The following is a 15,122-nucleotide window of genomic DNA, read 5'->3' as shown; positions in this document are numbered from 1 at the left end:
CAGTAGGTAGGTTAAGCTCCATACTCTTTGCCGATGACACCACGCTTCATTTTAGACATAAAAATATCTACTCCCTCTGTGATACACTAACTGCTGATTTAACTCATGTAAAAAACTGGCTACTAGCAAATAAGTTAACCTTAAATGAAAGAAAGACATACTTTATAATCTTTTCTATATGTAGAGTTCCGGATAACATAAGGGTTGCTATAGGAAATCACACTCTGGATCAGAAGTCCAGCGGTAAATTTTTAGGGATAATTCTTGATAATAAACTAACTTTCTGTGAGCATGTAAATATGACGGTTAAAAAAATTTCCAAAGTAATGGGTATCATATATAGATTAAAAGAGTATTTCCCCTTATATATTATAAAACAATTGTATCACTCGTTAGTATCTCCTCACCTAAATTACTGCAATATGGCGTGGGGGAGTAGTAGTAGAAATGTCTTGCAACCATTAATTGTAATTCAAAAAAGACTGGTAAGAATCATAAGCTCCAGAGATTACTTAGCTCATACATCGCCACTTTTCCGGTCTCTCTCGATATTGAAGCTGGAAGACACTTATAAGCTCTCCTTAATGAATATGATGTTCCAAACACTTATTTTGAACAAATTTCCAGATTTAAGACGAAAAATAATTCAGGAACAATGAGTTCATCCATATGGAACAATAAATACAAACTTAACTCTTCCTTTCATACGTATTAATAGATGCGAGCAATCGTATCTATACCAAGGTATTAAACTTTGGAATACTCTGCCCGCTTATCTAAAGGCATTGCTTAGCGTTCGATCTTTTAAGAAATCATATACAAATCCCCTGTTATCTGGGTATTAAACTTTGTTAATAAATATTTATACTTGCCTACCTAACCACAACGCAAGTATGTTTCATTGTTTAGAATATTTTTATTTGTAAAACTAATTCTTTTACTGAGTTTTTTGCTTAATATCTACAGTTTTTCAATGTATATACCATTAGCTTTCATATACCATCCTTCTTTATCATATAAATATGCATTTCCATTTGTTTTTAGGCTAAGAATCTCATTTATATGTATCTATTTGTATACATATGATTATGTTTATGTATGCGTACATTTTGTATATCTACAGTATATCCATATTTACTTTATTTTTTATTTTTACTTAATTGATGATATTATTTTAGTTGTATTATTGCCCGAAGAGCTCTGCTCCACATGGGCTTGGACTAAGTCTTTTTTTTTCTTTTTGTAAATCTTTGTATGTAAATATTTTTTTGTCCAATAAACATTATTATTATTATAATACTTTCAAGTGTAAACTGAAAATGCAAAGGTATTTATTATATTTGGTTTAGAACAATTGAATGCTACTTTAGTCAACTGACTAGTAATTGTTTCTGTATGTATATTTCTGTGTACAATATGTTTGTTTATTTTTTTTAGTTATATTTTTTTTCTCTTTCCCATAGGTGATCATGAAGTGAAATTGGAAATAAAAGATGAACCATTAGATCATGAAGTGAAATTGGAAATAAAAGATGAACCATTAGATGTTCTTCAGGAAGAGAAAGTTGTAAAAGATGGCTCTGTCAAACTTAAATTGGATAATCAGAAAAAGGTAAGTTAAATCTCAATTGTTTAAGGAGCTCTGGCTTTAAATTTTTTAAATTCAGACTTCTTACAGTTTTGGTTAGAACTTTAATATTTCATGTCCTAGTTTTTTGTGGGCTCGAGTCGTAGTGTCCTGATGGAAGTTCTTCTAGGAATATTTCTACTTGGGATATTTCTGTGAGGGATATGTCAGAAAATTTTACATGCAGAGGTATCACTTGGTTATTACCCCCGGTCAGTCATATGAAGAGAATAAGAAGGAGTTTTGGAAAGAAGTGAAGAGAGTAAGGAAGGCTGGCGCAAGAATTGAAGAGACAGTGAAAGATGGAAATGGAAGGTCGTTAAAAGGAGAGGAGGCAAGGAAAAGCTGGGTGGAATATTTTGAAAGTTTACTGAATGTTGAGGATAATAGGGAGCCAGATATAATTGCTGTTGCAAGTGTTGAGGTGCGGGGTGATGGGAGATGAGAATGAGAGAGAGATTACAATAGAGGAAGTGAGGATAGCACTAGATGAAATGAGAGTAGGAAAAGCATCTGGTATGGATGGTGTGAGAGCTGAGATGTTGAAGGAAGGGGGTGTGACAGTACTTGAATGGTTGGTGAGATTGTTTTCTGGGCTCAACCTGTGCCGGCCAGCGAAATGCTCCTTTAGCACCATTTTTAAGGTAAATAACTGCTATAATATTACCAGAGAAAAAAATGCATACGAATGCTAGGTTGAACTAGCTCGCTCACCTATTGGTGTCGGTATAAACTGGGGCGTAATATAATCAGAGGTCTCGCACCATTTAGACATTTCCTCTTCAGAATCCCTCAATAATGAGGTGCCGTTCAACAACTCCCTTTCTTTGTTGTGTTTGACTCGGTGTTTTTTGGTAATTTCTCCCTTTCTACGCATCGATGTCGGAATCCCAAGTTACTCCATCGAAGTTAAGTACTATATCCATGAGTTTTAAGCGTGAATGGGCAGTGTAGCCTTTGTTTTATTAATTCAGAGTGATTTATTCTTAACCGTTCGTGGTTTCCCGGCTCGCTGCTCCTTCTTAGAGATCTTAATTAGGTGTTCATAGACTATTCCTTTTACAGGTGGTCCGCTGTCAGATGACAGCCTGCGCGGCGGTCCTTCAACAGCCCTGCGGACATGAGGTCTGTAGATCTCACGCCAACTGCGGGGTCCAAATGGATGACCTTATAGTTTGGCACCCCGACAACTGCCTTGTCTGTTACGACCTTGTCACCACCCTCTTCTCGGAATCAGTGAGTCCTCTATTGGTCGTTTTTCTACTTGCATTCATCTTGCTTTATATAATGAACCTTTGGTTATCATTTCTCTCGAGCTCCGTCTCCCGGGTTTGCTAACCATATCCCTGCTCTTTCAGAGTTCTCAAGCAGCTAAGACCACAGCAAGAGCCACCTTGAAAGTTTGGGTAGGCGGCTTCGCCCGTAACGTCAAGGCCAAGCAGCCTTATGTTCTTTCTGAATACTGCAACCTGATTTATCCCAACGCGAAATCTTCTGCAGAAGTGCCTAAAGAAGTGGCAGCCCCTATTATTGCCGACATTGCAGCAACCCTTGGCCTTGCTCTTCTTGATCAGGATACTGACCCCGGTGACGACCCCGACCCCATTGAGGACAATGTTGCAGCTCTAAATTTGGACTTAGAACCTATGGTTTTAGACGAACCGGAGCTAGGTAAGGAGGTAGGTGAGGCAGGTGGGTCCGGCGCTAAGATCCCTCTTCTTAGCCCCTCTTTTTCTTCGTCATCTAATACTTCTTCCTTTCTAGGTTTTGATGCGAACCATGAATCTATCCCAAGATCACACCCGGTTCCTCCCAAGGTTGAGTCTCAGAAGAGACCCTTAGTTAGGACTTGCAAGAATCCTAAACTACCCAAAACGACCAAGTCAAAAAAGGCTTCCCTCCTCGGAGCCCCAAGTGGCTCAGCTAGCACCTCCTCTACTTTTCAGGACCCGGGAGTGCAGCCAACTTCCTCAGTTGCCCCGGCCATTTTTGACCCGGTGGCTCTCATTAATATGATGTCAAGGGTTGTCTCAGAACAGATGAGCTCAATGCTATCTGCCGTTACCAGGAGACTGGACACCTTAGAAGGACTGCCTCAACAACAGCAGTTCCTCATCCCGGACGCCTCAAAACTCCCGCCTTTCACTAAAAATAACCCGTGGAAAATGGCGCTCCACTCCCCTTTCACTGACGGGATGTTGACTATTGAAGGCTTCGGAACCCGGCCCATCGAAGACTTTGAGTTCTTCCCTCCCGGCCTTCAATTCCCCTTCCCCGGCTTCGCCCGGCTGACGAAAGAAGCTCTTGTCCCGCTAGATAAGGTCCCTAAGGAGACCGTTATCTTCCCAAAAGAACAGGCTCAGTCTGTTTGGGTTAGAACCCTGAACGAGTGGGGTTGCACGAACACCATGCTAACTCCCCACAAGAGCACTTACACTATGTTTCTTGTGGACGAGCAAACCCCTACTCCTTGCGTCACCAAAATGGTGGACTTAGCTCTTCAGGCAGTGGCCGAAGACAAACCTTTGCCCCAGCTTCGGGAGACAGACCCTACATCTCTTCTGCTCCCATCAGATAACGAATGTTGGCTTAACATCCAGTCAACCTTTACCTCTGGCAAATTATCCGCTGATTGTGCGTCAGCGCAATTTAGCGAACGTCTTCCAAGACTTCCCGAAACCTTAATTCGACTCGAGTTCGAGTCCCGGTCTAGATTTGGCAGGAGCCTAAACATTGCGACGATGTCAGAGATGCTTTCCCTCAACTTTGAGGAGGAACACGTCTTTAAGGTCTTGACAAAGGCCGCCTTACAATCCTTGTTATCGGATTGCTATGACTTCGTGGTAGCCAAAAGACGTTGCCGTAGGCATGTTTTGTCAGAGGCTACTATCCGCCATGAGCCAAATAAGCTCATTAAAGCCTCCGCTTGGGGTCCGGACCTGTTCCCGGAGGACATAGTCAATTCGGTGTTGAGCGAAGCTGCCAGGGTTAACCAGAGCCTCAAGGTCCGTTGGGGTCTCACTCCCAAACGGAAATTCGAACAGTCAAACGTTCAATCCCGGGGCAGGAAAAGGTTACGTCCTTATAGTTCTGCACAGTTCCGCCAGCAGAATAGCAGTTCTCCCCAGTTCCGCCAACCTCTCCAGGTAGTCCAACCAATCCCGGTTGCTCAGACTATCCAACCCTCCACCTCCAAACCTCAGCCCCAAGAGGAATATGTTCTCGTCCCTAAAAGCCAGATGGCTTCAAGTACGTTCACCTCACCGGCTTACTACCCTACCTATGAGTTCCGGGGTGCCTCTCAAGGATACCAGCGAGGCAGGGGCCATGGATCAAGAGGTTCCTTTCAGAACAGAGGCAAGGGGAGATATTTCTCCCGTGGAAAGGGATCACGGGATTCTGGGATTCCAAATCAATTTCAAAAAGTCCCGCCTAACTCCGGAAACCGAGTTTCAGTGGCTGGGATTACAGTGGGACCTACGCTCTCACACCCTATGTCTTCCCAGATCCAAGAGAATAGAGATTGCGAAGAATACCAAACGCTTTCTCAGGGTAAAGATAACATCCAGAAGGAATCAAGAAAAGATCCTAGGATCCCTACAATTCGCTTCAGTGACAGACCTTCTACTGAAAGCGAAACTGAAGGACATAAACCGGGTTTGGCGCTCCAGAGCGAACAACAAATTTCGAGACAAGAAGACCCGTCTTCCTCCCATTCTTCGGAAGAGGTTTCTCCCATTGACAACCACCAAGAGCCTATCGAAATCAGTTCCGTTACAGTACCCTCCTCCAAAGATAGTCATCCACACGGATGCCTCCCTATCAGGTTGGGGAGGTTATTCCCAACACAGGAAGGTTCAGGGCCTTTGGTCCACAATGTTCCAACAGTTCCATATAAATGTCCTAGAAGCCATGGCGGTCTTACTAACTTTAAAACGTCTTTCCCCGGCCAAGAAGCGACACCTGAGACTAGTTCTCGACAACGAAGTCATAGTCCGTTGCCTAAACAGAGGAGGCTCCAAGTCAAGCACCATCAACCATGTGATGGTAGCGATCTTTTCCCTAGCAGCCTCAAACCAATGGCACCTATCAGCTGTCCATCTGGCTGGAGTTCGGAACGTTGTGGCAGACGCACTCTCAAGGACGACCCCGTTGGAGTCAGAATGGTCACTAGATCAAAAATCGTTTCGGTGGATCCTCTCCCAGGTCCCGGACCTCCAGGTAGATCTCTTCGCGACGGAGTCCAACCACAAACTAAAATGTTATGTGGCTCCCAACCTGGACCCTCGGGCTTACGCCACAGATGCCATGTCTCAGAACTGGAACACCTGGGAAATGATTTATCTTTTCCCACCGGTGAACCTATTGATGAAGGTGCTGGACAAACTTCGAACCTTCAAAGGTCAAGTAGCCCTGGTAGCCCCCAATTGGCCCAAGAGCAATTGGTTTCCTCTTTTACTGGAGCTGTGTCTTCGCCCTCGCCAGATTCCCAACCCGACTTTGACTCAAATAGTACAAACGCGCACTGTGTTCGCTTCCTCAAACATTCAGAACGCCCTAACTTTATGGACTTCATGAAGTTTGCGGCACACAAAGGGGCTAACATAGATCCCCAGAATACTTTATTCTTAGAATCAGATAAGAGAGACTCCACTCTTCGTCAATATGACTCGGCAGTCAAAAAACTAGCAAAGTTTTTGAAGGATTCTAATGTTGTCTTTATGACATTAAACCTAACGGTTACCTTTTTCAGAACCTTGTTTGAGTCAGGTTTGGCAGCTAACACTATTATTACTATCAAGTCTGCCTTGAAGAAAATTTTCCTGTTCGGGTTTAATATAGATCTAACAGACTCATTGCTAGCTTCAATTCCAAGAGCCTGTGCCAGACTGAAACCATCCATTCGTCCTAGCTCGGTTTCCTGGTTTCTCAATGATGTTCTTAAACTGGCGTCAGAAACCATCAACGACTCATGTGAGTATATACCTCTGCTCAGAAAAACTCTATTTCTTATGAGTTTAGCATCCGGTGCTAGAATTTCGGAATTAGCTGCCTTGTCAAGAGATCCAGGCCACATTGAGTTCCTTCCATCAGGAGAAGTTCTCCTCTCCCCAGACAAAGTCTTCTTGGCCAAAAATGAATACCCTCAGAACAGATGGTCCTCCTGGAAAATTATTCCGCTCCCTCAGGATCCTTCCCTGTGTCCTGTCACCACTCTAAAGTCCTTTCTATCGAGGACTTCCTATAAGACCTCAGGGCCCTTGTTTGTTAGAGAGCAGGGAGAGACTATAACTTTAAAAGGGATCAGGCAACAGATTTTGTATTTTATCAAACAGGCTAATCCTGAGTCTTTCCCTCACGTCCATGACATACGGGCGGTAGCAACCTCAATAAATTTTTTCCATCACATGAACTTTGCAGATCTTACTAAATACACCGGATGGAAATCCCCGTCAGTGTTCAGACGGCACTATCTTAAACATCTAGAGGCCCTTAAACTCGCTACTGTAGCCGTAGGGAGCGTGGTATCCCCCAAACAAATTCATTCCTAAATTTATTATGTCTTGCCATCTTCTTCCTCTTACCTGCCTCACTTACAGTTCCTACCTGAGTTCAGTTTGTTATGTCACACCCAAGGGTGTCCCCATGTCTTAGGATATTGTTTATCTCTATTACTAATTATCAAATTTACATTTTGTCCTGCGAATTGTATTCCTTTTATATCCAGTTTTATATGTTATTATCTAAGATGTTCTGATCTCTGATCATAATTTTGATTATCAATTTTATTTTTACATTTTGCCATCCCTTCCTGGGATATTATACCTTGTCAGTTTTTGATGTTATGAGAAGACTATCGTCTACTACTACAAATCTTGATTAAACTACTTTTATGTTATTTTGATTTTAAATCGTTCCCTCATATATACTGAAGTTTGGGTTCGTTTCTCTTGTACTATTTCACTGGCCGGCACAGGTTGAGCCCAGAAAAGGGATTTTGACGTAGGAAAAATCTATTTCTGGGCGAGGGACCTGTGCCGCCCAGTGAATAAGCTCCTATTAGCACTTATTCTTAGGTAATTTACTGCTAAATATACCAGAAAAAAATGTAAAGGAGTGCTAGGTTGACTAGCTCGCTCACCTATTGGTGTCGGTATGGAATTGGGCGTATAATCCAGAGGTCCCGCACCATTTAGATTCATCCACGACAAAGACCCCCAATAGAGGAGAGCCGTTCAACCTCACTCGGCACCACCAACTCTGCATCCGCTCAGAACCCAACTCCTTAGCACCCAAAGTTTGGGGACTCCAAGGGAGAGGAGCTGGGAGGGTTCACTGGGCGGCACAGGTCCCTCGCCCAGAAATAGATTTTTCCTACGTCAAAATCCCTTTTCTGGGCTTGAACCTGTGCCGGCCAGTGAATACATACAAGAGAAATGTCACCAAACTTGAAAAATAAAGGAAAAAACATAAATCCACTTGGTAGAACAATTGACAAAAAAGGTAAGGTATAATAATGCCGTGAGTGATGATATATACAGATACTCAGGAGTCATAAAATTAACAAATATAGGAATAGTAACCAGGTGCGAAACCAACGAATACAAATAGGGTATAAATGAGGCAGGTAAGGGGGAGAGATAAAATGACAAGGAATTAACATGTGAGTTACCTGGGGGTAACTACGCTCCCTGCAGCTACCGTAGGAAATTTAAGGGCTTCCAAATGTTTAAGATAGTGTTTCTTGAACACTGACGGTGACTTCCACCCTGTGTACCTAGAAAGATCCGTAAAATTCATGTGGTGAAAAAAGTTCACCGAAGTAGCAACTGCTCTAATATCATGTGCAAGAGGAAAAGAGTCAGGGTTAGCTTGTTTAATAAAATACAAAATTTGTTGCCTGATCCCTTTAATGGTAATGGTACCGCCTTGTTCTCTAACGAATAGAGGCCCGGAGGAGTTAGAGGAGGTCCGGGATAAATAAGACTTAAGAGCAGTAACAGGGCACAGAGACGGATCTTGCGTGAGGGGAACAATTTTCCAGGAGGACCATCTGTTCTGAGGGTCTTCGTTCTTAGCTAAAAAGAATTTGTTAGGTGAAAGAAGGACCTCTCCCGAAGGAAGGAACTCAATATGACCCGGGTCTCTTGACAAAGCTGCCAGTTCAGAAATTCTTGCCCCGGAAGCCAAACTCACAAGGAAAAGTGTTTTCCTGAGAAGGGGAATATAATCACAAGAACTGTTAATGGTATCAGAAGCCAATTTGAGCACATCATTAAGGAACCAGGTAACCGGGGTAGGACGAGTAACCGGTTTCAGTCTGGCACAGGCTTTTGGAATTGAAGCTAACAAAGAGTCGGTTAAGTCTATGTTAAAACCCACTAGGAAGATCTTTTTCAAAGCAGATTTAATAGTGGTGATAGTATTGGCTGCCAGACCTGATTCTAATAAAGTTCTAAAGAAAGTGACTGTAAGGTTCAAGTTCATACAGTGTACGTCTGAGTCTATCAGAAATTTAGCCAACTTTTTAACTGCAGAATCATATTGGCGGATGGTGGAATCCCGTTTATCTGATTCTAGGAACAGGGTGTTTCGAGGATCGATATTGGCACCATGCATGGCCGCAAACTTCATGAAGTTCATAAAGTTAGGGCGCTCTGAATGTTTGAGAAAGCGTACACAACGCGTGTTTGTACTATCTGAGACAGAACCGGATTGGGTATCGGGTGAGGATGTAGTCTCAACTCTCGCAGGAGAGGGTACCAATTGCTCTTGGGCCAGTTGGGTGCGACCAAGGCTACTCGTCCCTTGAAGGATCTCAGTTTGTCTAAGACTTTCAGTAAAAGATTCACCGGGGGAAAGAGATAAATCCTTTCCCAGTTGTCCCAATTCTGTGACATGGCGTCTGTGGCGTAGGCCTGAGGGTCTAGATTGGGAGCCACATATACTCTCAATTTGTGGTTGGACTCCGTGGCGAAGAGGTCTACTTGGAGACCCGGAACCCGAGAGAGAATCCACCGGAATGACTTTTGATCGAGTGACCATTCCGACTCTAGAGGGGAGGTCCGGGACAGGGCGTCTGCAACTACGTTCCGGACTCCCGCCAGGTGGACAGCTGAAAGATGCCAACGGTTCGAGGCTGCTAGGGAGAATATGGCTACTAGAACATGGTTCAGAGGCCCTGATTTTGATCCGCCTCTGTTGAGGCAGCGGACCACCACTTCCCTGTCGAGAACCAGACGAAGGTGTTGTCTCTTGGATGGAGAGAGACGTTTCAGGGTTAGTAGAACTGCCATGGCCTCCAGCACATTGATGTGAAATTGGCGGAATAAGGGAGACCAAAGACCTTGAACTTTCCTGTGCTGAGAATAGCCTCCCCAACCTGATAGGGATGCGTCCGTGTGAATGATTAACTTCGGAGGCGGAAATCGAAGGGGAACTGACTTTGACAGATTGCTGGCCTTTGTCCAAGGTAGAAGTCTTTCCCGGAGAATGGGAGGAAGGCAGACTTTCCTGTCCCGGAGCTTCCGATTCGCCCTCGAACGCCAGACACGATTGATATCTTTCAACTTCGCTTTCAGAAGTAGATCCGTCACTGAAGCAAATTGAAGGGACCCTAGGATCCTCTCTTGGAGCCGTCTGGAACTCACTTTGTCTTTGAGAAAGCGTTTGGTGTTCATTGCAATCTCTAACCTCTTGGGTTTGGGAAGACACACAGTGTGAGATATAAGATCCCATTGCAGGCCGAGCCATTGGAACTTTGATTTCGGAAGAAGATGGGACTTCTTGAAGTTGATCTGAAAGCCTAGAGATTGAAGGTATTGGATGACTTTGTGAGTGGCTTTTAGGCAATTTTGGGAGGTGTCTGACCAAATGAGCCAGTCGTCCAGATAGGCTACTACTTGAATCCCTTGATTTCTGAGTTCCTGAACAGCAACTTCTGCTAACTTTGTGAAGAGCCTTGGGGCGATGTTGAGCCCGAAAGGCATCACCTTGAAGGAGTAATTTTTGTTTCCTAGGCGGAAGCCTAGATACGGACGGAAGTGTCTCGCTATCGGAACGTGATAATAGGTGTCTGTAAGATCGATAGCGGTGGTGACGGCCCCACGGGGAAGAAAGGTCCGCACCTGCGAGACGGTAAGCATTCGAAACTTGTCGCATTGAATGGACAAGTTGAGAAGGGATAGGTCTAGAATCACTCTTCTCTTGTCCGAATCCTTCTTCGGGACACTGAACAGCCGACCCTGAAACTTCAGGTGTTTCGTTTCTTGTATGGCGTTCTTTTGTAACAGGTCCTGGACAAACTCGACTAGGTCCGGAGTGGAATGCTGATGAAATCTGTTCGGTGGAGGAGGTCCTTGAATCCAACTCCACCCCAGTCCCTTGGAGATGATACTGAAAGCCCAGGGACTGAACCTCCATTTGTTGCGGAAGGCATAAAGCCTCCCCCCTACCCGCTGCACCTCAGTATTGGCTTGAGGAGTTGCCTCCACGTCCGCCTCGGAAGTTCTTTCCTTTGCGAAAGAATCTACCCCTACCTCTGTTCTGGTATGAACCACTGTGGTAGCCTCTACCTCTGTTATAACCCTGGGAAGAGCCTTGAGCTTCATAAGATTGGTTAAAGGCTGGAGAGGTGGTGGAGGCACCGGGAAGCTGGCTCTTAGGGAACAGAACGGTGACGTAGTCGTCCGAGGAAGGAGCCTGAGAGGTGGAAGGCTGTGCAGGAACAGCAGGAGATGGTGGGAGAGGCTGCCGGAAAACGGACGAGCTACTTTGCTGTTGCCGGAACTGAGTGGAGGTATACGGGCGGAGCTTCTTCCTACCACGGGCTTGGTAACTTGCGGGATCATATTTCCGCTTAGGAGTCAAACCCCAACGGGCTTTAAGGCTCTGATTAACTCTTGTAGCTTCTGTCAAGACTTCCTTCACAAGATCCTCAGGGAAAAGATTTGGACCCCAACAAGAGGACCGGATAAGTTTATTCGGTTCGTGCCTAATAGTCGCCTCAGCCAGGACGTGTTTGCGGCACCTACGTTTAGCAAGAGCAAAGTCATATACTGTAGGTCAAAGTACAAAGACTGCAAAGTAGCCTTATTGAGAGACTTAAAGATACTCTCAGTATCATAAGTTAAGGCTATCGACTCCGTAGAAGTGGCCAAGTTCAAGGTTCGACCAACACGTAGGCGGGAATCATACTCCTGTTTAATAAGGGATTCCGGGAGACGGGGAAGCCGTTCACTAAAAATTACTGACGCACAGTCCGCTGTCAGCTTGCCGGAAGTAAAGGTGGTATGGACATTGTCCCAACACTCATTATCTGAAGGAAGAAGGAGGGAGATCGGATCTACCTCTCGGATGGGAGGCAAGGGCTTCTCCTCCAGAGCGTATTGAAAGGCAAGCTCTGCAATCTTAGTGACGCATGGAGTCACGGTATTCTTGTCCATTAGGAACATTGTAAATGAACTCTTATGAGGCGTCAACATGGTATTGGTGCAACCTATGTCATTTAGAAACCTAGCCCAAACAGATTGGGCTTGTTCCTTTGGGAAAATGACGGTCTCTTTAGGGACCTTATCCAGCCGAACCAGAGCTTCCTCGGTAAGCCTGGCATAACCATGAAACGGAAATGCGAGACCAGGAGGAAAGAATTCAAAGTCCTCTAGTGGACGAGTACCAAGACCTTCCAACGTTAACATCCCGTCTGAGAACGGGGAATGAAGAGCCATGCACCAAGGGTTATTCTTGGTAAACGGAGGAAGCTTAGAGGCATCCGGGATGAGAGAGCTTTGAACTTGCTCCGGAGCACCTTGCTCTAATGCCCCAAGTCTCTGACCAATGTTAGAAAACATCGTGTCCATCTTGGCCTGCATTTCTGACACAATCTTAGATTGCATCTCTGACACAATGCGAAGCATGGCTGATTCGGAAAGGCCCGGGTTAGGAGCAGAAGTGGCGGATTGTACTCCCGGGTCGTGAGACTTAGAGGAGGAGCCGGAAGCCTTAGATGATGGGTTTGCTTTCGTTTTAGAACCATGGGAAGCCTTGTGGGGCTTACGAGCTTTTGGCAAAGTTCTAGATTTAGATTTATCTTTGGGGGGAACCGGGTGTGATCGGTGAGACGAATCGCGGTCCCCAGAAAAACCATGAAAAGAAGAGAGATCAGATGAAGAAGAAAGAGCGTGGCTGGGGATAGGAATCTCAGCGCCGGTAACACCTGCCTCACTTACCACCCTACCTGCATCCGGATCATCTAACAACATGGGTTCCACATCCGAGTTCAAGGAGGCAACATTGTCTTCCAGATCTCCGGGGGCATCAGACGTATCTTGATCTTGATCCTGATCGATGAATCCAGAAATAGTGGCATCAATGTCGGCAATGATGGGTGCCGCAACAGCTCTAGCCACAGCGGCTGAAGACTTAGCATTAGGATAAATCATTGCACAGTAGTCTTCAGAGAGGACGTAAGGCTGCTTTGATTTCACATTTCGGGCAAATCCCCCAACCCACACTTTCAGGGTGGCCCGAGCCGCAGTCTTCTGCTCCGGGGATGCCTGAAATAATAGTGGGAATTAAAGAAAGGAAGAGTCCAGGAGGTCCTTTAAAGACCATAGAAATCTTACTAAATAGTGTATGTATACCAAATAAAAGTAAGAATAATTAGAAAAGTCAACATTGCCAACGGGACTCACCGAATCAGATCCAAGGGTGGTAATGAGGTCAAAACAGACCATACAATTATCAGGATGCCAGACTACGATATCTTCCAGTTGTACTCCGCAGAGGGCGTGAGACCTACACACCGTATGGCCACAAGGCTGGTGAAGAACTGCCGCACAGGCCGTCGTCTGGCAATGAACCATCTGTAATAAGAATAGTATATGAGAAACTGTAATTCTCTTAAGTAGGGGCGGGTCCGGAGGACCCGGGCCTAAACATAAGTCTAACTTAAGACTAGAGCTTAACTATAATACTCTTAAGTAGGGGCGGGTCCGGAGGACCCGGGCCTAAACATAAGTCTAACTTAAGACTAGAGTATAACCGTAGATAAGAACCACCAACAGAACCCGGAGGTTTTCGTATAACATAAATAAAAGTGTGATAGGTGAACATTTATAAAATAGGGTGCACCGGGATTCCTACTCTGTTGACCGGTGGCCAACCAGTCTAGACAGAGACAAAACCGCCGGGACACCCGGAGAGAGGACATAGTCCATAAACACTGAACTACCCCCTCTGTAGGAAGGGAAGGCAACGGTCCCCTAGGGGAGGGGGGAGAGAAGCCTAGCCACCAACCTAGCGAGAGGGGGAGCTTGGGGGAGGATCACGTGACACGGAGCAGCAGGGCTACCAACTGACGATCCCCAAACACTACCAAAACAGATCATACGGAGTAATAAGCACAAATATTCATTATAAAAGTAATAGCGTTGAAAAATATATAAATATACACATAAAAAATTAGGGCAAGGCATGCGAAATAATGAATAAATCCCGAAGGACAACAACCTGATGGCCGAAGGCCGGCAAGCCACCTACGATACGTAATCTGATATCGGCCCTAAATATGAGCCACAAGGGCTCTAAAAGCTAAATAATGAATATCCACTATAAAACATATAAAAATTAAACTAATAATAAAAATAATACACTTAGTAACACCGCGAGTGAAACTAAAAGCTCTCGAAACAGGAGTACCAACCGTAAGCGGAATCGAGCAAGACCGAGATGATCGAAGAGAATAAACTCTTATAACTTAAATATTAAACGATCTAGATTGCTCAAAACACAGCAAAACATAGCTTGGTACTTAACTTAGACGGTGTCTCCTGGGAAACCGATGTAGAAGCCCTAATCACAAGGAAAATAAGGCAAAAACACGAGAGCACAAACTAGCGGGTTACCACACAGGCGTGCTAAAAAGGAGTTGGGTTCTGAGCGGATGCAGAGTTGGTGGTGCCGAGTGAGGTTGAACGGCTCTCCTCTATTGGGGGTCTTTGTCGTGGATGAATCTAAATGGTGCGGGACCTCTGGATTATACGCCCAATTCCATACCGACACCAATAGGTGAGCGAGCTAGTCAACCTAGCACTCCTTTACATTTTTTCTCTGGTATATTTAGCAGTAAATTACCTAAGAATAAGTGCTAATAGGAGCTTATTCACTGGCCGGCACAGGTTCAAGCCCAGAAAAGGGATTTTGACGGAGGAAAAATCTATTTCTGGGTGAGAGACCTGTGCCGCCTAGTGAACCCACCCTAGTTATCCCTCCCTGAACAGACCCCAATCTTGGGGTGCTATGGGAAGTGTTGGGCAAGCATGGGTAGAGTTGGTAGTACTGGCCTGTGCGGCAGGAGTTGTTGAACGGCACCTCACTATTGAGGGATTCTGAAGAGGAAATGTCTAAATGGTGCGAGACCTCTGATTATATTACGCCCCAGTTTATACCGACACCACTAGGTGAGCGAGCTAGTTCAACCTAGCATTCATATGCA

General features: G+C 44.9%; 1 protein-coding gene across 1 annotated transcript in view; it reads left to right on the top strand.

Annotated features, from left to right (window-relative positions):
- The window catches only part of LOC137624269 (uncharacterized), a 148,365-nt gene that overhangs the window by 33,573 nt on the left and 99,670 nt on the right, over window positions 1–15,122 (top strand). The window contains 1 exon segment of the mRNA XM_068354807.1: window positions 1,464–1,612. Within this exon segment, the coding sequence (XP_068210908.1) occupies window positions 1,464–1,612 (149 nt within the window).

Source organism: Palaemon carinicauda, chromosome 31 (assembly GCF_036898095.1).
Source record: "Palaemon carinicauda isolate YSFRI2023 chromosome 31, ASM3689809v2, whole genome shotgun sequence".
Classification (NCBI taxonomy): Eukaryota; Metazoa; Arthropoda; class Malacostraca; order Decapoda; family Palaemonidae; genus Palaemon; species Palaemon carinicauda.
The sequence above is the reverse complement of the archived record's forward strand: the minus strand, read 5'-3'. Positions and strand labels throughout refer to the sequence as shown.